This window comes from Alosa sapidissima, chromosome 19 (genome assembly GCF_018492685.1).
Source record: "Alosa sapidissima isolate fAloSap1 chromosome 19, fAloSap1.pri, whole genome shotgun sequence".
Classification (NCBI taxonomy): domain Eukaryota; kingdom Metazoa; phylum Chordata; class Actinopteri; order Clupeiformes; family Clupeidae; genus Alosa; species Alosa sapidissima.
Genome location: NC_055975.1, coordinates 29,428,300 through 29,453,954, shown reverse-complemented (window position 1 = coordinate 29,453,954; position 25,655 = coordinate 29,428,300). Strand labels below are relative to the sequence as shown.

Below are 25,655 nucleotides of genomic sequence, written 5' to 3'. Positions count from 1 at the left end.
CCTCAACAAAGGTTAATACACACGCTCACTAATCCTAAATAAACAACTGTATCTGCTTAAAATATAGTGTAAGACGCTTGTGAAAAGAAAGATATGCAGCTTTCAAGTGACAAAAATGGCAAATTCCCAAGTTCACATTAAAACTGTTGGGCATGTGTATAAGCTACGCTACTAAACCCAATAGGGGGGACTTTACACATAGTAAGTGTAACATTCCGGCCACTAGGGCCACCGTGCGTGAAGCCACAGCTCACGCGTGAATGTATTGTGTACGTGATTCAAGATGGCGGAATAAACACAAGCACACGTATGTCGTGTCAGCAGTTTATTTAAATATTAAAGCTTAGTCAAAGTCCTTTTAGGCAAGTCCCTCCACTCGGCGCCCATATTGCAATGCTTTTTGGGCACTCATCGGGCATCGTAAAATGGCTTCACAAAACCAACCTTGCTCCAGCAGCGAGTTCACAACACATGATTGGCATGATGTCTTTACAACACATCATATGATTGGCTCAATGTATTCACATCACACCACATGATTGGCTCAATGTATTCAATGTCGACATTTTTGCCGAGGAAGGGGTGGGATATGTGTAGACAAACTAACCCCATGCATTTCTATGGAGGATTTTTTGAGTGCTGTGTCTCCTCATTAGAAAGTCTCTGGCTTAGTGTCAGAGGGCAAAGTATAACATGGTGTCAGGGTAGAGGTAGCATACTCACACACTCGACCAAAAATGGAGACGTTTGGTGTTCCAACACCCAAGATGGACTAGGATCCGGCAAACCTACCGGAGGCATGGCACCGTTTCCAACAGCACGCCGATCCAGCAGGCATGGTTCCGTTTCCAACAGCCGAAATGATGTTCTCAGGACCCTGCAGGAGAAAGCCGAGAAGGATAAGTGCAGTTACCTGTTGTTGTGGGTCGGGGAGAAAGGCAGGGATGTATTTAATACTTGGACATTGTCGAGACATGACGCTAAAAAGTTAAAGATGTACTACGACATGTACACAAAGTATCTCACTCCCAAGTCCAACACCATTTACGCTAGATACCGTTTTCATGCAAGGTGACAAGGAAACTTTTGAGCATTTCATTACCGAGTTGAAGCTACTCGTGAGGGACTGTGGCTACCCGAATAGCGATGAAATGGTAAAAGACCGCATAGTCATCGCAACCAACTCTCCGCACGTATGTGAGAAGTTGCTCAGCTATGGTGCAGACCTCACGCTAGAAAAGACTATCAACATAGCACGGTCCTACAAGCTAGCCCAAGCGCAAAGGAAGGAAATGGCGGGTAATAGGGACCATGATAGTGAAGCAGTACACGCCATTAGCAAGATACCTGACAACAGGTGGCCATTTAATAGAAGGGCAAGACCAAGGGAGCCTCCCTCAGCCACCACAGTCTGTGGCAGGTGTGGACGCCAACAGCGGCAATGATACGTGCCCGGCAAAAGGCAAGCAATGCCTAAACTGCAGGAAGAGGAACCACTTCGCCAAAGCATGTAAACCGTAAAGCCCCACCGTAAAGCCATACACGCCTTGATGGAACCGAGCGACGAGGAGGAACAAGAGCTCTTCCTAGACGGGCTCACGACGGAGAGCGCCAGCAAGGATATCGAACAAGCCTACGCAGAGATCACGGATATCGAACGAGCCTATGCAGAGATCACGGATATCGAACAAGCCTACGCAGAGATCACGGATATCGAACGAGCCTATGCAGAGATCAGAGAGTGAGAGCTGAACTGGAGTGCATCACTTCAATATCTGACAAAAGGACCCTGAACAAACTGACACAACAGACAGACTGACGAAGTCATTTGTCCCCAGGGCCATTGAACTGTTCAATGCTTCACTGCCTCTTCACCACCTCCATGTCTTGAACTGTCGGTCCACTAGCCACTTTTTACCACTGTCTTCTGCCTCACTGTTTGCATGCTATATTAGCACATATGCACAACCCCTCCCTCCATGCCACAGCCGAACTGTGGACACACTTATATCTATCTTAATATAGTTATATAGATATATAGACTTTATTCTTGCACTGTTGGACTTACTCATTTGCACCATCACCATGACACTCATTCACACAGAGCACCTTACCTTACCTTACGCACAGAGAATCACAGGCTCAGTCCCTGCCTCAGTCATTGCAAGCGCCTCTTGATTGATTAATCACCCACTATGTGGATACATAGTATAATTATTATTTAATTATTATTAGTTATTTAGTATAATTTGTATTTTAGTATATTCTTTATCTTCTACTGTCCTTATTGCTTAGTTGTGTTTTTTATATTATATACTTTTAATTACTTTTTCTGCTGTTAGTGAATGTGTGTGTGTTGTCTGTATGCTACTGAGACCTTGAATTTCCCCTGGGGATCAATAAATCTGGCTATCATGACCCTGATAAATCCCAGTCTCTTGTCGTATCTATTTATCCTGCTGAATACCTCAAATCATCAATCAATCATGTGTCTTCGTCCATCATCACTTCATCACTACTTCATCATCGAATCAAGCCTTCATTCACCTGGTTAGACCAGACTCAGAACATCGCACCGCAGTAGGCCTATAGGCCATGATCGGGACATAATGGTCAATTCACTCCACTTTCTATAGGCATAGCTACAAAGTAGCTTATATTGCACCTTGTCTCCTTACCTTAATTAAGCATTTCACGTCACCCTGTCAACCACGCGGTGTTATGTCAATTTTTCCCAGGTTCAAAAGTTTTATGTATCTTGTATATGTTATAGTCTATTTCAGCGGACATGATCCAGAGAAGCGCCTCGGTAGGTATCTTCCACTTTCATTCTTTGGGGGTAGGCTCCGCCCCTGCCGTCTCACTCCGGCAGGATTTGCAGGGTCCGATCGCTTCAAGACCTGGACCGAGGACCGGGCCTACACCAAAGACTTTTCATATTGCCAACTGTCATGTCTGTAAATCCTTCTATGGATTAAATAATTAATTCTTATGCATATCGTTGTTTCCAGAGTCTTCCTGGCCGAACTGTTTCAAGGTGAGAAAATCATCATCCCACACACCCTCAGAGCTGATATGATTGTCCGCATACTAACCGGGCATATGGGCATAGAGAAAAAAAAAAAAAAAAAAGAGTCGTGCTCGCGACATCCTCTTCTGAAAAAGAAGGGTTCACTGGCCTGTTCTTCTTCAGTGAGTTTTTTTTTTTTAGCAGTTTGCAGACTAAGTGCATTACCACCACCATCTGCTGGACTGAGGTGTAATGGCAAGTGTACCCCTCAGCCTCGTAATGGCCGCAGGGCTAATAAGGCGAATATCTCTCCCGAGAGAGCTGTGCATGCTAGAGCACGTGCACCTGAACTCTCTGTTGCACAAGCTTTCTTTTGCTGTGTGTGTGCACGAGTGTAGGCTAGTATCAGAAGCCTATCCATAGCAACCGGGAATCGGGGAAATAAATCAGTAGAACACAAGTAAGAACGATTTTAGATAGTCAAGTCAAGTTTATTTATATAGCGCATTTCATTCAGAGGTCATTCAATGTGCTTTACATAAACAAAAGCAAACAGTAATAACAAATAAAAGCATACTGTAGAAGGGAATTTAAAAATAAAGAATAATTATAGGTTGTATCAGCGATAGCGGGGATACGTCACTTCGTAAAAAAAGCCTTGAAACCGCGTAAGACTTAGACAACCTCACAGCATAATACATCGAGTAAATTCTCTTTCAGTTATGGGCACATTGATATTAAGATCTAATTCAACATTCAACAACGTTTTGTCCTCACCTACAGAAAACCAATATAACTGAGAAAGACACAAGTCCAAAATGCTTCACCAGAACAGTGCAGAACAGAAGAACAGCTAGTTAGCCAAATGAAGGAACCGCAGTTTCCTGCTATATTTATTTATTGAACATTATTTTCTCACATAAGCGCCCTGAGTAAGTTTGTGTGTGTGTGTGTGTGTGTGTGTGTGTGTGTGTCCGCGCACCTGTGACCTATTCCGTATGGACGACCTTGGAGGTGTCATTCTTTACACTCATCCCTTCAAAAAGGACATGTCAGGCATTCCACGGCATTCTGAAAAAAAAAGGAATTATGGGACATGGAGTCAAAAACAGAACTCTCTCTCTAGCTCAGCTGTTACAAATAGTGGAACTTTTCCTAAAAGTATGTGTGTGTATGTTCAGAACTCAGCAGCTAGGCTCTAAGTCTAAATCTAGGGAACACTTCACCCCAGTTCTGGCCAATCTACATCGGTTGCCAGTGAGTTTTAGGATAGATTTGAACCCCCTATTGTCAGGCTCGGCCCCTCAGATGCTCCAACCTGGGCCGTTTAGCTGCTCCGAAAGTAGACTTTCAAATAAGGGTGACCGATCTTTTGCAGTTAGAGCACCCAAGCTCTGGAACAGCCTCCCTTACAACATTAAAGAGGCCATATGCAATAATTTGAGCAAAAATGACCTTAATTATGCAGGTTGAGAGTCGTTGTGATGGTTCTACAACACTTTTTGGGTCGTTTGGTGGGTGCTTCGTCTCCCCCTAGTGCTTCTCCGCGGAAAAAACGAATATGCAACTTTCTGGTCGTGGTCCGAACACATCCGGATGTAACTCGGTGGAAATATTCGAAAACGTAGTCAGATTGTAGTTTCTAAGAAGACTGCAAAACGGACTCCGACTTGGCTTTTTTGCTGTTGAAATTGTAAGTAGCCTACTCTTGGGTGAACTTCGTTTTTGTAATGTGATTTGATAGTCTCTTGAACAATGCGTTTGCTCGACCATTTTATTGTGAGCCCTATGTGTTTAGCTTGGTTTATTGATGGCTAGTGTAGCAACCGCAAATATTGTTTTTGTTAAAAATGTTGATTGTTTGTTCATGACAGTAGAAATGGTAAAATTACAAATAGTAGAATGGATTAGGAAAAGAAAGATTACTAACCTGTAATAGAACAAGTTGAAAATATTTATTTTTGAAAAGTACTTTCTGACCTATGACCTCTGTGGGAACGTCAACTGTGCTTCACTCCTGCGCTATTCAGATGCATAGCTGATGGAGATTGGAGTGAGCACGATTTATTCACCTGTTGCCATTTTCATATATGTTCACAGGTAAGGGGCTTGAAACCATGTTAGAAGTCAATAGTAAGTAGATAACTAGATGAGATACAGATAAATACTCATGGTTGTTTTGGTTGTTGCTATATTTTGAGTTTAATGCAGGTGGGAAATGCACTGTGTTGACATGACTAAGTGAGATTAGACGGTAAGGAAGATGTTGTTACCAGCATGTCCGCTAGTATGTAATATCTTCTAGAAGCAGGTATATGTACTACTATTGTGAGGTTTCACTCTTTTTCTTATGTTATTACCATTTCTGTTACAATTTGTATAAATGATTAATGAGTGTCCTGTATAGAAAATGTGAATAAGCTCGCGTGAGTTCGCTGCTAAGCATGCTATTCCAGTAGCCCACTATTAACGTTACTTGAAGCTACAACGGTAGCAACGTGGTGTGTGCTATAAGTGCCATGTAGCTTACACTCGCACTACACGTGCAGGCCCACGCACACACAGTACACAATGATATTATGATGTTTGACTGCTTTCTGTATGTCTCGGATATGGGCATTAATAACTAGGCTACTGTAAGATGTTAGTGTAAATGATGCATCGTAACGCTATGCATTGTAAGGGGATGATTTAGATGACTGTACTGAACTTATCAGGTCTAGTACCTTTGTTCTACACACACAGGCACCCGTGTGCACTCATACATGTGCACGTGTGCGCACGCACACACACACACACACACACAGTTTAATGACAGATATGCAGTTTAGTTTTGTGTTTGTAGGATTGCATATGTTATGATTGAGATGCATAGCTGATGGAGATTGGAGTGAGCACGATTTATTCACCTGTTGCCATTTTCATATATGTTCACAGAATAAAAGTAGTAAATGTGTTGCCGCCTCCTGTGAGTCATCCTTGGGGTAAAAGTGTAACACTAGCTCGCTAGCTAGTGGGGGTTTAGCGTAGCAGTCACTTGCTACCGAAGCTGCAGGGGGAGCTATGTCGTGAAAAATGCGAGCTCAAATCAGGCGAAAACCCAGAAACAGCGAAGGAATAACCAGACCTGCATAGGGCTTCTTTAAAGGTGCTCTAAGCGATGTTGGATAACGTGACTTCTGTTGACATTCAAACAAAAAACAGAGCTAGCTCGCTACTCCCTCCAGTTGCAATTGAAACTCTCTCTCTGCATCTCGTCTGTGATTGGCTGGAACAGATTGTTATGTTTTTAGGGCTGCTCGATTATGGCAAAATTATCGATCGATTAACGATTATTCATTTGGGGGGGGGGGGGGGGGGGGGGGGGTAGGCACATTAGCCTTATGTGTTATTTCCACAACCCTAGAAAAATATCACTAATAGGCAATAATAAGGAAAATAAGGGAAACAAGTGAAGTTAAATAAGTTGTAAGTTGCTGACAAACATTCTAAATCCAAAACAAATCTTCTGGATATTTCAAACTGTGTATAACTTGTTCTACACCACTTTTGATGGCTATAGTCAAATAGCAAAGGATGTAACACCACTGGGTTTCCTTAGGGCTCCCAAAAACCCTGTGTATTTCATTGGAGTCATTACAAACAGCAGTTACACAATACAATATGTAATTGGTACTAATGAATTATCACCTCAAAAATACACACAATAAATAATATTCATAGGAAAATATGAATATTATTACATACTCAAAATATGCACACATGTCATAGGCCTAAAGTCTTAAATTCTACTCAGCCTATTCAGCACATATAGCAGATGCATTACATTGTGATTACGTACTGTGTGGTGTGTGACATATTCAGGCATTTTGGATTAAATCCAGTGACATGTTCGCTGTTGATCTGATACAAATGCCCTTTTGGCATGTCTGTAGGCTTGCCTACATTACTGCTTTTATCTGCACTAGTTGGCTCTCTGTCGCAGCATATTAGCAGTTTCTCTCCCTCTCTGCGCTCCTACATGTTTTCACTAGTTATCTTTTCTCTCCCTCTCCGCTCCTACATGTTTCACTAGTTATCTTTTCTCTCCCTCTCTGCGCTCCTACATGTTTTCACTAGTTATCTTTTCTCTCTCTCTCCGCTCCTACATGTTTTACTAGTTATCTTTTCTTGGCTCTGCTTCAGCTGCCACAGCAGTGCTGGTTGAAAGCTGGATAGCCAATATATATGTAAATCACGGTGGTCGGAGTGTTTAGTTTCCCACGTGTTTAGTTTCCCACGTCTAAGTTTGCAACGTGTAGGCTAACCGAGAGGCTTCTCCCGTGGGTCTTTGAAAATACGTTTCATAATCTGTAGACAAGTTGTAACGTGCCGATTTAAAAAATGTGTGTGTGTGTGTGTGTGTGTGTGTGTGTGTGTACCTGCAGTCTCCACCACGTGGACGACCTTGGTGGTGTCGTTCTTGACGGCGTAGGTGTAGTAGAACCAGCAGTCGTTGGCGTCGCGCTCCTTGCAGTGGGAGATGAAGGGCTCGGCCCCAGGCTGTGGGAGGTCATCACGGCTCTTCACCATCTCCAGGTGGAAATACATGCAGTCACGCTCACACGTCTCCTTCTTCTCACCAGTACCGAAGGCACGACATTGCACACACTCCCTACACACACACACACACACACAATAATTTTACTGCGGAACACAATAACGCACATGCACTGTTGACACTTAGCATGTTTTCATCCAATTTCCTAATGCGCATTTAAGTCAAGTCAAGTCGACTTTAATCTATTAATATAATCTATTCGAATAAGAAATCCCGGTTGGAAACACGTGAAATGCGCATAAAAAATCCTAATGCGCATCTATATTTGATTCGCTAGAGGGGGGTGGATTAACTCTCGATCCGCATAAGGTATAATGCGAATAAAGTTGATGGAAACGGTTTATTCGCATCGTGTGATGTAACCTTCAGAGAATCTCAGTATCTCTGGCGCTTCCCTAACATTAGGCAACTTGATGTGCTCTCTTGCTTGTTTCCGTAGAATAAAACAAACTGAATACACACATCGGTGCACAGTTGTTTTGCTGACGCCAAAGTTTTCGCCAACAACTCTGTATTCGGCTCACATCGCAAGTTTATACAACTAGTGCAGTGCCCGTTCAAACATGCCATTCCTGTAGAAAACCTGTAGCCCAATTACATGCCGGCAGGTATGCCTGCTTTAACAATAGGATGATAGGGAAAAACATCATTCCATAAGCATTCAATAATGAATACTGAATATCATAATATATTAGCCTATAATTAATGTGCAGTAAGTAGAATTTAGGCATGACTGCATGTGACATTTATACAGATCAGAATGGCATAACAAACGTTTTGAGTTAAGGCTATAGCTTATTGAATAACTTTCCAAGTTATTCAATAAGCAACGAGTACTCGGGGCAACAGCAGGGTCTATCATTCGGCATAATTCTTCAAACCATGACTTGCTGAATCTAAAGGTCTCCACCCACAGTTGGTCAGTGAGGTAAAAGTTAGGCCCAACAATACCCAAGCCCCACAGAAAGGCATCAGCCCAAGCCCTGACCGAGCCTGACAGCTTTTTAAAAGCCCGAACCTGTTTACAGCCCGACATTATTCAAATGTCCGCACGCACGCAGCTCTTTTGCCTTTTGTTAAGAATGAGTAGCATTTAACATAATTTATTCATGACTAACGTAGGCTAGGCCACGTTAGGAACAAAGAAATAAACTAGATGTACCGCAGAGCGGTACAAAATATGACCGCTGCCCAGTCCAGCACTTTTTTTCCACAAAAATAAATCACGCTGAAAGGCATATATGATTCTAACTGTCTCACTAAATTGCATTATGCACACTCAATTCTCACTGGTATCTGCTAGACAACAAGTACCAAAACATGATTAGTTCATAGATTTCACATGTAAAATTCATTTTATGCAACGCCACCCCCATCTTGCCTGTTCATAATTCTGAGAAATTCTTGAATTGTGTGCATGTGTATGTGTGTGGGGGTGTGTGTGTGTGTGTGTGTGTGTGCGTGTGCGTGCTTGTGTGTGTGCCTGCGTATGTACATGCATGCGTACATATGTCTACTGTGTGAGTATGCGTCATACGTATGATTACTGTGAATGTATGTGTGTGCGTGTGTATCTGTTTATGCACATGTGTGCATATGGAATGGGTTAACATGACCCCTGGAGGCAAACATACGGAAAAAAATTGGTCATCCTAGGCCCTACGGTTCTCAAGATATTCACAGAAAACTCTGTTGGTGTACGGTCACTAAATGTACACATAAATTATTTTATTGTAAGGCCCCCCATGAACGAAAGTTCACAAAACTTGGCATGCATTCGGAGGGTGTCATAATGATCTTACACTTTCAATTTCGTGCAGTTTTGACCATGTCAGCCAGAGATATTGTGATGAAAACACCTAATTTTTTTCTTTTTAATTTTTAACTATACATGAAATAAGTGGTAATGGGATGGGTTGACATGGCCCCTTAAGACCAACATACAAAAAAAAAGGTGGTCCTCCTAGGCCCTACGGTTCTCGAGATATTCACAGAAAACTGTCTCCGGCCACCTACAGGCCAGTTGGTGTATAGTAATGTGAGAAAGTGAACCTCACTTCTCACTGTTACGTACTCCCCCATTGACTGAATTGCGTTACCCGCGAGAGCAAGTAGCGAGAGAGAATCTTTGGACATTTGCACACGCACGTACATACACCCACACGCTCCCATATAAACATTATGACTGCTTAAAATAATGGTGTTATTTTGTGAAGGTGTATGGACGGCTTATGAACACAGGGGTGATATGTTTAAAGGGATGGCCGGCGCGGGGCTATGCGCCATTAACGCATTTGCGCTCATTGTGCTGGTTTGTAACGCGGTTAGTGCGCGATTTCATTCACAACACTCAAAACTCATTTGTCACTGCTTATAACTTTATACTTTACCACCTCCATGACATTTCCCATTTACTCCTTGTTTCTGTCTAAAATCCTGGTTAACTCATACATACTGTTACTCACACATTTCCTGGTTCGTGGTCCAGTTTGACTGTGCCTATGCGGATGCGCGCGCCGCTGTAGGGGCAGTATTTCTCCCCGTCCCAGGGCAGAGGGGGCAAAGCATTGTACACAGGGGTGTTTGGTTTGTAGTGTGTGTGTGTGTGTGTGTGTGTGTGTGTGTGTGTGTGTGTGTGTGTGTGTGTGTGTGTGTGTGTGTGTGTGTGTGTGTATATATATATATATATGTGTTGTAAATAGGTGGTGTAAATGTGGTATAACACGGTTGATATAATAAGAATTATAACCCTACGGTTCTCGAGATATTCACAGAAAACTGCGTCTGCCCTACCCTCCTTTCGGGGGGTCCAGTCCAGCGGGGGGGGGGGGGCTACAGATCAAATCGAAAAACGATGGTTCCATGCTATCCATGTGGGGTTACATGCCCACCAAGTCTTATGTACCCCGGTCTTTCAGTGTCCCGGGAATCCTTGACAGAAATTTGGACATGCGAAAAAGAAAAAAAAATAAATAAATAAAAAATCCGACTAAACAGCTGCGCGGCGCGGCGGTCATAAATAGCCCAAGTCATCTCAGCATTCTGAAGTTTGTGGGAACCCTCATGCGCAGTCCTGCTTTTCAAACCCATTAATTAGTTCCTGCTTTTCAAACCCATTAATTAGTTCCTGCTTTTCAAACCCATTAATTAGTTCTGCTTTTCAAACCCATTAATTAGTTCCTGCTTTTCAAACCCATTAATTAGTTCCTGCTTTTCAAACCCATTAATTAGTTCCTGCTTTTCAAACCCATTTGTTTCACCTTTGCAGGATTTGGTTTTGTTGCTGTAGCCTGACAAACCATGTGATCATGATGGGCACTGGCAGCTTTGATCAACATGCCTTATCAGCTACGAAAACCCTGTCGTTCTACAGAATGTTGCATCCTTTGGATTTTACATAACCACTGGCTCATTATTCTCATTATGCACATGATCAAAACTTTTCCACACCTCAGACTTTGCTTTCTTTGCCGGTGCAACTAAAACGCCAGTCACCAGAGGCCAGCCTCTGTTTCACCTCCTAATTAAGCATCCATTTCTGAATCTTTCTCGCATCACCTGACCGCTCGTGTAGCCTACCGCGTAAGCCCAAGCCCAGCCCGAGCCCGCGTGAAATGATAGAAATGGTTCGGGCAAACATTTTCAGCTCTACAGAGAAGTGCCAAATTTGACCAAATAAAAAAAACTGCCGAGACCTTGGTCGTTCCCAAGTGTATGGCCGTCTCCGGCGATGGGAACACCCGATTGCGCAATATAAACATTATCCGCCTTCTCCTTCTAATCGATATTAAACAAAATATTTTCAAAATGAAGGAATGAATTAGGCCTAGGGCCTAGGCTATTCCGACCGCAGAGGATGGCGTCCATTTCACTCAACGTAGGCAAAGTGTCCCCAAATACTTAGAATCAATAGGCGTTGGAAACGCTGACTAATGCACATTATATTTATGCGCATTACCACGGATGCACATCACTAATTCGCATCAGTTGGATGGAAACACGCTAACTGTTGTGCATGACTTTGCTTTAGTTTCAGATAAGAGAGTAAGACAGTGAGGGGGAATTATGCAGACATCCACACACACACACACAATAATTATAACACAATAAAGCACATGTACTGTTGGTTTCAGATAAGAGAGTAAGACCGTGAGGGGGAATTATGCAGACATCCACACCAGGAGAGGGTGTCTACATGGCAAGGCACAAAGTAACAACGCCTTGAATGCGTTCATGTATGTGCTTGTGTGAGAGTGTGTGTGTGTGTGTGTGTGTGTGAGACGGAGAGTGTGTCTGTGCACATGTGGGTATATGATGAGTATGTGTGAGAGAGAGTCACTCACTTGTGCTCTGTACACACTCCTGGACAGGTTGGACACACTTCACAGGTGGCTCCTTGGAACTTGGGGTCAGTGCACTTACACACTCCGCACTCGCAGGTGCCGCGGCCGTTACAGATCTGCTTGTTCTTGGCCAGACAGGTGGAGGTGTCCAGAGAGCAGTCGCAAGCGCTGCCCGCGTAGTAAGCGTCACAGATACAGACGCGGCACTCACAGCGCCCATGGCCTGCAGACAGAAGTAGAGTTAAACACACACACACGCACACGCACACGCACACACACACAGGTGCTGGTCATATAATTAGAATATCATGATGAAGTTGATTTATTTCAGTAATTCCACTCAAAAAGTGAAACTTGTACAATATATACATTCATTCCATATAGACTGATATATTTCAAGTGTTTATTTCTTTTAATTTTGATGATAATAACTGACAACTAATGAAAACCCCAAATTCAGTATCTCAGAAAATTAGAATATTGTGAAAAAGTTCAATATTGAAGACATCTGGTGCCACACTCTAATCAGCTAATTAAAGCGATGGTTCGGAGTAATTTCACCCTAGGGTCCTTTGCACCATGACCCCGAGCCAAACACCCTCCAAGAACGTGTTTTCCCTTGGTCGAACCCTGATCGAGTAGCGCTGTCAGAAATGAATGACTTTCTGCAGGCGTAATGGAACCTACTTTTATCTCGTAAATGACCCCACTAATAATGCCCTGAATGGTACGAAACTTCTACAGTAGTACAACTATGACCTTTACTCATAAAACGAGGCATTGAAAAGTTTGTAAGTACACCAGGAGTTTATTTAAATAACACTTGCCTGATGGATGCTATTAACTCAAAACGCCTGCAAAGTACAAGAGACAGCGTCAGCCGCGTCTCGCCTGGGCTAAAGACAAAAAGGACTGGACTGCTGCTGAGTGGTCCAAAGTTATGTTCTCTGATGAAAGTAAATTTTGCATTTCCTTTGGAAATCAAGGTCCCAGAGTCTGGAGGAAGAGAGGAGAGGCACAGAATCCACGTCGCTTGAAGTCCTGTGTAAAGTTTCCACAGTCAGTGATGGTTTGGGGTGCCATGTCATCTGCTGGTGATGGTCCACAGTGTTTTCTGAGGTCCAAGGTCAACGCAGCCGTCTACCAGGAAGTTTTAGAGAACTCATTGGCATTTCTCAAAGTCAAGGATTCGTGCTTGGTAGAACGAGTCCTGCCGAGTCAAATCCTTCAAAGACGAGGCAAGGCTTCTACTTAGCATACGGAAAACACACAATGGAACAAACTAGCGAGTGTGCAGGAAGCTACAAGTGCATTAGTAAAAATCATGTGCGCACAGGATTGTGGGTGTTACAAACACGCAGAGGATACACGCATGCATGCAAATCTTAGAACGAAGGACTCAGTACTTGATAGTATTTTAAAGCACCCTTGACATTGGAACAGTGCTTGGCGAGATTTGATAACGTAACATCCTTGGAAGAGCGGCTTTGAAGGACCCATCCTTGACTTTGAGAAACGGTCCATGCTTCCTGCTGCTGACCAACTTTATGGAGATGAAGATTTCATTTTCCAACAGGACTTGGCACCTGCACACAGTGCCAAAGCTACCAGTACCTGGTTTAAGGACCATGGTATCCCTGTTCTTAATTGGCCAGCAAACTCGCCTGACCTTAAAGGGGTGATAGAATTACAAGAACGACAACATGACAAACACACTCATTTTTGATTATTGTACTCTACTCCATGGTACTATGTAAATTGCCCCTTGGGGATAAATAAAGTGTGTGTCTGTCTGTCTGTGAATTGAATTGACACAAATGAGAGTAGGCTTAGTAATATTTTTGTTGACCTCGTTTCACTTCAGCTATAGCCTACAAACTGCACAGAGCTCCTGCCCAGCTAACTGGACGTCCCGTAGTTGGATCACATACTAAATGGAAAGAAGGTACAAATCTCGATAATCAGATGACTTAATCAGCAGGATAGTAGTTACAAGAGTACATTAGACCTACTGACACAAACGTAATATTTTCATTGACGTGAGCAGTAGGCTACTCGTTTCACTTCAGCCATATAGCCTACAAACTGCACAGAGCTCCTGCCCAGCTAACTGGACATCCTGTTGTAAGATCGCATATTACCACTACAAAAATGTATGTTATTCTTAATCAGATGACCTATTCAGCAGGAGAATATACTTACTGACTAAAACGAGTTCTTTCCTTGCAAGCAGCACTCCTTTCACTAACGTTACAGTACGGCCTGAACTGCCCACGACTGGCTACAAACTTTTCAGCTAACTGGACATCTTGACAAAAATTGCACGAGGGTAGAAGTTGTAAACCATTTGTTTGTGTGCAAATTAATAACTTATGTTGCTTACAATGCTAAATACAAAGTTTAGCTTAGTCTACGACACTAAGGTGCGAACACTACGTGTGGCAAAATCAAATAAATGACAAAACTTACCACTCTGAAATAGTAATTTCCAATCTATGGGCGACTAGTTGCTCCTCTATATCAGATTTTTCCTCTGATTCAGGCTCAAATATGCTGTTCAACTAGCCTGGCGGGCCATCCTATATTATTGAAATGTATAGTCTGGAATCGACCCATTCACCTCGCTTAATCCAAGGGGCGGGCAGAGAATTGTCTTTCAAACTGCCTAGGCATGCAATAGGCCAGCGCTACGACCATATCCGTATCCGGTCGGCAAAACGGCAAATACATCCTTCTTCGAAAGGAATGACTTAAGTGCATTGTGTTGCTCAACTTTCAAAGAAAAGCACAAGTCCAACTCCTCCAAAGTTGACGCCAACGCCGATTCAAACAACCGCTCTTCGTTCGCCATAGCCACCTTCCTTGTTGTTCACTGTCGCAGGACTGTCATCATCCTGTTAAGCCCGCCTTAAGACTCTAACAAAATAGAGCGCTGTGATTGGATGACGTCCACGGCGTCAGCCAATAGAAATCCCTATGGTTTGCTACTAGACGTACAGGCTGAGCAAATTAATTTGCCGCCGCTAGGGTGCGTCTAGATTTCTAGGCTACTGTTCAACACCTATGTCTCCATAGTATCTCCATATATCTGTTTCAGTGAGTGCTCAGTGCTGTTGGCCATATTGGCGTCTTTGCTCTGGAGCTTCGCTCGTTGTAAACCAACCAATCAGCACGCAGTTCATCTAAATATTCATGAGCATACCATAAAAGGGAGAAAACCTTTTGTTTCATTCTAGGGCCTATTTCCTAGGCTTGCCTTAGGGCGCATAGAATAGCACACAGGCCATTTTCAGCCCAACCAATGTTACATACTCTATTCGGAGAACTTAAGGAACAGTGTGAAATACCCTATATAATCATTATTTCATCCCTTTAACCCCATAGAAAGTCTAGAGGAAGATCCAACAATTCAGAAGAGCTGACGGCCACCATCAGAGCAACCTGGGCTCTCATAACACCCGAGTAGTGCCACAGACTGATCGACTCCATGCCAACGCCGCATTGCTGCAGTAATTCAGGCAAAAGGAGCCCCAAATAAGTGTTGAGTGCTGACCATGCTCAAACTTTTCATGTTCATACTTTTCAGTTGGCCAACACTTCTAAAAAAAACTTTTTTTGTATTGGTCTTAAGTAATATTCTAATTTTCTGAGATACTGAATTTGGGATTTTCATTAGTTGGGATTTTCATTAGTTGTCAATTATAAACATCAAATTTAAACACAAAATAAACATTTGAAATATATCAGTCCGTGTGTAATGAATGAATATAATATACAAGTTTTACTTTTTGAATGGAATTACTGACATAAATCAACTTTTTGATGATATTCTAATTATATGATCAGCACCTGTATACACGCAGGCACGCACGCACATACACACACACACAATATGACATAATAATGAATAATTTTCACACTTTCAAAACACACATCTAAACAGAAGCGTTCTCGCTTAAACACAGGCACACACACACACACGTACATATGCATGCTAGCCTCCAGAGCTTGTTGTCTGAGTGGGCACAGGCGCAGTTAGACGCACTTGCAAACACACACTAACACACTGACCTCCGCAGAGCTTGTTGTTGGAGCGGTCACAGTACACACACGGACCTCCGCAGAGCTTGTTGGAGAGGTCGCAGTACACACACACACACACACGCACACTGACCTCCGCAGAGCTTGTTGTTGGAGCGGTCGCAGTACACACACTAACACACACTGACCTCCACAGCGCTTGTTGGAGCGGGTCACAGTACACACACGCACACTGACCTCCGCAGAGCTTGTTGTTGGAGCGGTCGCAGTACACACACTAACACACACTGACCTCCGCAGAGCTTGTTGTTGGAGCGGTCGCAGTTGAAGTTGTCACACTCGCAGTATTTGCCGCTGTAGCGTTCCTCGGGGTTCTCCCTCTTCTTGCACTCGCACGTGCCGCACACACAGTCTCCGTTGTTGCTGCAGATGTCCGTTCCGTCGTCCATGCGGCAGCTGGCGTCCAGGTCCTCTGTCCGCACCTCGTCTGTGCTGCACTCACACTTCTGACCAATGCGCCCCTCATTACAGCTGAGACACACACACACACAAACACACAGACAGGTGAGTTACGCCACTTTGTCTGGAATATTTTTTAAATTACCCTGCTGAAAAAAACAGCCTGACCAGCTAAAGGTAATATTATAATTTAATCTACAGTAATATTCTTTAAGATGGAGTTACTCGCTATGCATGAGCGTTATTTTCATTGCGTTCTACCTCGCTGTCAATAGCCATCGATAGCCTTTTGGACTGCATCAGGCTAAGTTAACGTTAAGTAACCTTGACCAGAGACGGTTGATAAAGTGTTCTAAAGGATCGTTTCCTTGACGTTAACTCAACGTTCTTTGGGCTGGCTGAGACTGGACTGCATGGATCTGTGAAGTCAGTCGCTGGCATGATGAACTGCTACTGCCTGCTGAGGTGCACTTCCAGCGCCTGGCTGGGGATCCCTTGGCTCTGGGGCCTTGCCTATGCCTTGCCTTGCCTACAGTATGTCCGCCAAGATGGGCTTTCATGCTGGCTGCCACCGTATGGATGTGCAGGAATTCACACTGTGAACGGTAGTGGACCTGTCACTGCAGAGGTTCAACGAGCTGCTGATCAGCGGGATAGTGGATAGGGATCTGAGCTGTGCTTTGGGAGCCCCGAAGACAGCCTGGCGTGACCCTATGGCGTTGCCCGTGGGCTCTGTTCAAAATGAATCATGCTACAGCCGGTTGGACAACCCCAACATGCTACAGCCGGTTGGACAACCCCAACATGCGACTGTCTGCTGTTCAATGCCAAGTCCCCATTGCCCATGCACTTATTAGGCTACTGTTGTCTCTGTCTACGTCCTTGTGTAAAGGGGGTGTGTGTGTGTGTGGCCTGTTGTGTTATAAATGTGTTTTTGTTTGTTATGTGTTTATTTACAGTATGTATGTTTTATGTACAATGGTTGCCTAGTTACTGGTACGCTGGTGTCCTTCACCGCTCCGTCTGGCATGGTGTTTTTGTGTGAAGCGCTAGTTTGCACTCTGTGGGATATATATATATATATAAACATGACTTGACAGTACACTCCCTCTCTCACACCAACCTCAAGTTTCTTTAGAACTCTACCACAAAACCATCCACTCAATCTACACACCTATGGCTACTGAAAAATGTAGGGCTATATTTTAACGGTCTGAAACGGAAGTGTAAAAACGCAAGTCACTTTGTGGGCGGATCTTGGGCGCTGATGCTATTTTACCGGCGGGATATTTGACTGTTGCGCCAGGCGCAAATCTAAAATGGGGTGGTCTGAAGTAGCTACATTAATCATGGGTGTGGTTTGGGCGTAACGTGCAATAAACCAATCAGGGCGTCATCTCACATTCCCTTTAACAACAGGCACGCTTGTTCCATAGCTGATTGCTATTATGGTGGCGTATTTGCCAGGCGCAGCCAAGAGCGTTCACAGCGCTATAATTTTACTGTTCAGTTAGGAACTGTCAGCTATTGATTTTTCCTCTTGACAAAATATAATACAGAATTGTCACAAAGACATACTTTCCGATGTTTTGGGATCACTCTCACTGAATCACGAGATTATGAATGCATGGTGATATTTTTGCTATGTACAATGTAATCTAACATTACCTCTCTATAGACAATGCATATCTTCTGTCAGTTAATCTCTTCTCTCCCGTGCTGCCGCTGGGGCATTTGGGTTAAATGGCATCGGCATGCAATTCAACATCACGTCTCCTTAAGTCATCTAATATTTCCTAATTTATGTCATCAACACATCCGTGATTTGTGAAAATGTGTACGCTAGATTTCACATCTTAATGGACACCACACTGATTTCCCTCGAGTGGTAATATTTTTCTTTGAAATTATGTATGGTTTACCGAAATGGGAACTATGTTGTATAGATGAGTGGAGCAAAGTGTGCGTTGCGCAGCACAGGCGGCCTGTGAGAAACAGTTTCCAAGTTGACCTAACTTTCAACTCTGCACAGTATATCCCATTAACTGCATGACAGTAGGCTATTTACAATATTTTCTGTTAAGTAGAGTTTGTAAACACTTTATCATCAACTTAATGCACGCACAACATTCGTTTGAGCAGGAGAGCGAATGAGTGGCTGCAGCAACTACAGAAATTGTAGCCATACTTGCTGCTTTCTTGTACTATTTGCTGGTTAACAGCTCATAGAAGCTGATTTAAGCTAATTCACCAACTCAAGACTTTAAGGCCATCATGGATATAAAACGTTTTTTGAAAATAACGAAAGGACGGAGGGAACATAAAGCTTGGAGTTATTTCAGATGGGCTACAACAAGGTAGGCAAAATTCTGGTGCTTAAAACCTTAGCGCAGCTGGAATAATGCTTAGGCTGATGTTAAAGCGCACGCGATGTTTAAAGCCATACATAACGGTAAATTGGAACAAAACTAAAGGTAACTTTAGCCTTTATAGGGCTGTATAAAGTTGTCCAAATGAATAGGTCATAATTAGGCGTTGTTGTTGTAAATATATTGCATGTAGATGTTGTAGGCTACTAATTTTTTAGGTCACCAATGCACGAACAAAACCAGAAAATGGACAAATATTATCACGGGGGTGTCTGTAGATTGGTGTGCAACACATTCATTCACGCAGGCCCTCAAAATAGCATCTGCATTTGCGCCACAGACTTTAGACCAGGGAGTTCCTGGTCTGTGGCGGAATTGTTTTCTGAAACTGCAAAATATCAACAGTGAATGTTTGCGCAGGAACACGCCCCGTCTTTTCGCTGAACCGCCCCGGTGGGCACAATCGAATTCCCTAATTTACAGGCACGTACCTGTGGAGGGAAAATTCCAATATGCGCTGACTGCAAAATAGGAAAGACAAAAGTGCGAGTATACAAAGTCAATTCCGCTGGGACGCACGATAGAGCCCGTAATGTTCATTTAGCAAATGTTATTTTGAAGTGTTAAAAAAACATTGTTGTTTTAGAATTTCCGAACAAAAGTGGTGATAATTGGGGGTGTTACGATATCTATGTATGAACTAAAGCCACACAATGACAAATCCATACTTTCACCCAATAAATATGGACATAATAAGTGAGCCCAGGAACATGTGTACAATAAATATGGACATAATAAGGGAGCCCAGGAACATGTGTACAATAAATATGGACATAATAAGTGAGCCCAGGAACATGTGTGCGATAAACGCCAACTCAGTCAGATTACTGTGTACCGTATGTCCTCGTAGACATAGTTGTGTGTCTCAGTATAAGCACATTTGTGGTGTGTGTGTGTGTGTGTGTGTGTGTGTGTGTGTGTGTGTGTGTGTGTGTGTGTGTGTGTGTGTGTGTGTGTATGTGTGTGTGTGTGCCAACAATGTAGGTGTTCTACAATGTCTGCGTTTTCTGATTGAAATGCTACCAGGTCTGATATTATAATCATTGATGAGCACGATAGGGATGTGTTCATCCTGGAAGGAGGCTGCTGTTTTGATTCATGTCTAGAGGAGGCTTACTTAACAAAACTAGTAAAATATCACCCTCTTGTACAGCAAATAACTGGCCTTGGCTACAAATGTCAATATCTGGTGCCTATTTTCGGCAGCCTGGACCACGTGCATAGTCTTGTCATTAGGGGTCTCAGGATAGTTGGCTTTACAAAAGCAAGGGCAAAGCAAATTGCCAAATACTGCTCAATATCCTCCATTATCGGAAGTCACCATATATGGAGAAGAAGGTGTTGTGTGTATCCATAAATCTGCTGTTTGAGATAGTCATCAGACCCACATTGGTAGATCATGCCATAGCAATGTTCTGTATCTGTAACATTTATGTCCTTATATACATTTATTATGAATTGTGGACATAAATAAAGTAGTTGTGTGTGTGTGTGTGTGTGTGTGCCTACCGGCAAGCCCCACACTCGAAGCTGCCGTTTCCGAAGTGGCAGATTTGGCTGTTGTTGATGCCGGTCTTGTGGCAGTCACACTCGCAGATGAAGTTGAGCTGCACCTCCACCTCCTCAGTGAAGCCCTGCATCTTAATCCTCACCGTCTCCGTCTTACTGGACGGGCAACCCTTAGACGTGATGGCCACATCAAACGTCACCTGCAGGGACAGACACGATCAGAGACACGAGTGTGTGTGTGTGTGTGTGTGTGTGTGTGTGTGTGTGTGAGTGAGAGTGAGAGTGCGTCCCACCTCGTCTCCGATGGAGATGTTGGAGCACTTGCGTCCGTCCTCCCCGGTCTGGCTCACTCCGTTCTTGCAGTGGGAGACGTAGGAGATGGACACGCCCTCAGGAAGCTTATTGTTCTCCAGGATCACCTCAGACGACAGGGACTGGGGGGGGTCCACAGCATGTCTGACCTTCAGCCGGAACTTCTGAGCCTCTCCTGAAACCACACAACCAATGGGGGAAGTGTTACATCCGAGTGTGTGTGTGTGTATATCCGTATATCTGTGAAGAGGTTATATTATGTCAGAGGAATGTGACCTTCCAGATTAATTTGGCTGCTTTTCTTTACAATCCCCAAGGACATATTGGTCAGCATAGACTGCAGGGTTTTTAATAGAGTTTTTTGGTCTAGGTTGCCACCTGCAGAGATGACTGTCAAGTCACAATAAGCAATTGTCACAATCAGGGTAGGAATTTCATGATGGCCATAGCCGTCGTTGCCCCCTGCGTTGGCCGTGATGCCCCTTTGAAAATCAGAGGTTTACAGGCCACGGTGGCCTTGGTGCCCCCTTCTTTCAATATTCTGCTTTGCGTCCTACTAATAGCGATTTTTATTTAGCCTATGGCCTGTCAAAATAATTATAGCATTCACAGCGCAAATTAATTTTGTCTTTTACGCAGTGGAGAAAGTGACAGCGCAAGATAGAAAGTGCATCCAAATTCTCAGTTGAACTACTCGCGAAGTATCACATGAAAGAGCTTTTTCTCAGCTTTTAAACGATGTTGGCCACTAATTGCTGTGGTGAACGGTTCGCGAGAAAAGTAAATAATATAGTTCAATTTAATTATTAATTCTACTGAAGGTTTTGCGTCCATCTCCCTACCCATTCATCTCGGTGGAATACTTCACGAACCCTTCGTTTAACACACAACAAATCATATATCAGCATAAACAGAAGACCTTACCGAACACAAAGGTGTAAAGCAGTCCCCTGTATAGTTAGCCGTTCCAGAGAAATCCAGTTTTGAATTTTCAGTAAATTTCGACATGCATGGATGTCTCCAAATTTGGGCTTTAAGGTTTACAATGTGTTTAAATGGTTCCACATGATTTCATAACGGGCCAAATACAAAATAAATGTTACAAATATCGCCTAGATATTGGTAAATCAGAGGACAGCTGACTAAGAGTTTGTGAAAGTAGCCTTAATGATCACAAAATGCTAAGCATGCATCTAGGCTATTTGAGTTTCTTAAAGGAACACGCCACGAGTTGAGTCATACCTGTCCCGTGTCGGTACGTACCAATTTGAAAATTGGTCAAAAAACTTTGGTGCTGATGGATGATAAGTTTTGTTATGCAGTTATGGTTGAAATAATAGCCCATCAGCGCATCTCTAGTGTGTGTGCGCGCCTCTCTCTCGCTCAGAGGGGAGGGAGAGGCTGAGGGTCGATCCAGCATGGATTCTAAACTCTGTGGTGGATAGGATCTACAATTAGGTGTTAACAATACTACTACGCTAGGTCGAAGTACTCCCAAGTGCTATTGCGCCACACATTGTAGTTCTCCTGTAGTTCTCCTGTTTATTCGCTTGGAAAATCGCCACGTTTCATGTTGCGTGGCCGTAGACATTTCTATCAACTACTCGTGCAACTGAATTTAAGTCGGGAAAACGTGGATGTTTTTGATTACTTCTACGCTTAGTTACCGGCAAAGCCCGCTAGCATAGTAACATGCTAACACAGTCCAGCCGCGCACCAGAGCATTTGAGTGCACGTACCGACACGGGAGAGGTATGACTCAACTCGTGAAAGTTAAGGTAAGAACATTATATTACTACGGACATTGGGTGGCGTGTTCCTTTAAAGCTGAGCTGTGCTTAAATTGTTCAATACAATACATGAACAGGCCAAATATAAAATTAATGTTAAATATAGCCTATTGTGTCTGTAAATATTAGATGATCAGATGATTTACAGTTTTATGTAATAGGTCATGTTTCATGTTTTTGTGATGTCTCATACAGTGATGCAGGTCTACTGCAGTGAATAGGCTAAATACAACTTTGATCATTTTTATAGCCTACTTCTGTATAGTTAACTTTGGCCTTGGTGCCCTGACATGTAGCCTTTGTGCCCCCCACCAAATATGCTCAACTGAAAGCCAAGTGCCCTTACCCCTAGAATGGTGAAATTCTAAGCCTGGTCACAATGCTTGGTTTGGTTTGGACTGAAATGCAAAATAAAACCAGTGGTTTACATACACAAGACTTAAAGGTGGGGTGTGGGATTCGCAAAACGGCCGTCAGATTTTGAAACTACACAACTCAAATGGTCCTACCCTCTTTCCTACAACGCTGGCCCTGACTCCATCCATTCGAAGAACATGGACGGGCAATCATGCACGAGCGAAAACTCAGATGCGGGAGAGCGAGCCGGGCTAGCGTAAGGAGTCGCACGGTTACGCTAAGGTAGTGCCGGACGCAAGACCCAACCCTGAAAACAGAACAGGCCCCGCCAGGCCAACAATGTGACGATGGGCCACCCAGGTTGGCCCGCAAGATGCAACGGCAACCAAGGTTTTACTCCGGAGCCACATCAGGCACACGCTCAACAAACGAGGGGCCGGCCGCCACATTCAGGCGGCTGAGAGGAGAGGCTGGCTGGCCCGGAGATTGTCCGGAACGACGAAAGCGTCTGGAGGGGCCCCGGCTACTAGCACGCTGGCCCCCACGACCAGCTTGTGGGCGGTCATCCCGTCCCTGCGAGCCGATGCCTAAGATCAGTCGGCCCCCAAGCTGAATGCTCTAAGGTAGGTGTTGGCTGGGGCGTGGATGTCCCAGGGCGCCCAGTGCTCCAGGCACGCCTGCCAAGAGACCCGGACACCTCCTCCGCACAGCGACGGCTGTCCCATCCCTGCTGTGCAGAGGTGGGCAACAGGGTGGTCGCCTGTGGTCCCAACATGGCCTTGGGCTCCACCGGCACTCTCAGAAGACGCTCTCTGTCTGCCTGCTGGAGCTGAGATTGAGACGGCCAGAGATGGCGTCTGGCTACCCAGAACTGAGCCAAGGAGCGGCCCGATGACACTGCCTGCTCCTTGGACACTGAAACGAGGCACACAGAGGCTGACCGGAGCTCCCTCAAAAGAGAGGGATCCCAGAGAGGTGATGCACATACAAGGACAAAATGGCTGCCGTGTTAGTCAGGCGGGCCTGCATTGCAATGGACCTATGCAGTTTACCCAGCAGAGCCTCCATAGTCCTGCCATTGCAGTCATCTATTATATGAACTCATTGGCAAAGTGAAACTAACTTCACCGTGGTGTCATACAACGACAAAACAGTTATACACAGTTACTTTCACTAGGTTACCATCGAAAAACATAGCCTGAAAAAAGCAGCACTTACCCCAATAATGTTCGAATGACTGAATAAAAAACCTAAGGACATTTATCCTGCAGAGGAGTTGCTTACATCTTGTGACAGTGCGTCTTCAGCTGTGCTCCATATGTGCCTCTCGCCTAATCACTTTTAACCGTCATTACCAATTTGCAAATGATGGTGAATAACATAATTATAATAAAGATATTACGAAATACGTCTCACAATGAGTGAGTCCTCTTATTTGTACGAGAACACTTCTTGTCAGACGACTTCAAATGGACGTGATGTTGCGTAATTTTGTGTAACTTCCCGGTTTTCATAAAATGATTTTGGTAAAATGACAACGGGAACATACGATAGATGTTAAAGGGTGTGGCTTCTTGACCCCAGGTAGACGGTACGGGGCATGGTCACCTGACCCCAGGTAGACGGTACGGGGCATGGTCACCTGACCCCAGGTAGACGGTAGGGGGCATGACTACCTGACCCCAGGTAGACGGTACGGGGCATGGTCACCTGATCTCAGATTGAGCTTCAGTTTCTGCGGCTGGATCTGGGTGATCTCATCGGGTTTCAGTTTCTCTGCCATGTCCTTGTCCTTGCGGTTGGTCACGTTCTTGTTCTGTGTGATCTGCAGAGATCCGCGGGGGTTCTCGATGCTAACCTCAGCACATTTCCTCTTGATCAGGGAGTCCACCTCATCACAACGTACTGATGTCGAACCCCCCTGCCACAGGAAGTCCTACAGCAGAGCAGGCAGGACAACAGTGGTCAGAGAGAGAGTGTGTGTGAGGACAGCACAGAACAGATGAGTTTAACTATGGGTGGTATTTTCAATTTGACATACAGAAGGCCAAAGGTTTCTTTATTCCACCACAGCAACAGTGCTACCATTAGCTTTTAGCTAATTTAGCATCTGCTAACATTGGCTTCTGCTCTTTATAACGTTAACATTAAGCTTAGGCTGTTCGTAAAGTTAACATTAGCTTCTGCTCCTTAGTGAAAATGTAGAAAGTCTCAGATTCTAAGTCTCAGAAAATAACAGATTTGCAAAGACCCCAGACCCCAGATTTGATTCAGACAGAGAGAGCCTCTCAGTCAGGTCAGCCCTCTCGTATATCCTAAACCAGTCGGGTCAGCCCTCTCGTATATCCTAAACCCGTCGAAAAGGGGCCCTCGCATCACACACATACACTGAATACACTTGCATTAGTATAGTATAGTATAGTATAGTATAGTATATACTCTTTTGATCCCGTGAGGGAAATTTGGTCTCTGCATTTATCCCAATCCGTGAATTAGTGAAACACACTCAGCACACAGTGAGGTGAAGCACACACCAATCCCGGCGCAGTGAGCTGCCTGCTACAGCGGTGAGGGGTTAGGTGCCTTGCTCAAGAGCACTTCAGCCACGGCTGCCCCCTTTGTTATGTCCTTGTGGGACATAACAAAGTTTTTGGGTAACACTTTATAATAACTACACACAATTCATAATTTATTAAGCCTTTGTTACTTATTAGTTAATGGTTTGTTCATCATTAGTAATTTCCTGTTCATACATAATTTATCATCAGTAAAGCATTTGTTCACACATTTATAAATGGTTTGTTC

The 25,655-nt window shown here is 44.0% G+C and overlaps 1 protein-coding gene across 2 annotated transcripts in view; it reads right to left on the bottom strand.

Annotated features, from left to right (window-relative positions):
- Positions 1–3,876: 3,876 nt before the first annotated feature.
- LOC121693344 (integrin beta-1-like) overlaps positions 3,877–25,655 on the bottom strand; it is a 38,419-nt gene continuing 16,640 nt past the window's right edge. For both annotated transcript variants that reach the window (XM_042072709.1, XM_042072710.1), the window contains 7 exons: positions 24,561–24,786; positions 20,685–20,878; positions 20,392–20,591; positions 16,287–16,525; positions 11,954–12,176; positions 7,432–7,664; positions 3,877–4,081 (listed from right to left, as the gene is read on the bottom strand). In XM_042072709.1, the coding sequence (XP_041928643.1) occupies positions 4,041–4,081; positions 7,432–7,664; positions 11,954–12,176; positions 16,287–16,525; positions 20,392–20,591; positions 20,685–20,878; positions 24,561–24,786 (1,356 nt within the window). In that variant the 3' untranslated portion in view covers positions 3,877–4,040. The remainder of the gene's footprint in view (positions 4,082–7,431; positions 7,665–11,953; positions 12,177–16,286; positions 16,526–20,391; positions 20,592–20,684; positions 20,879–24,560; positions 24,787–25,655) is intronic.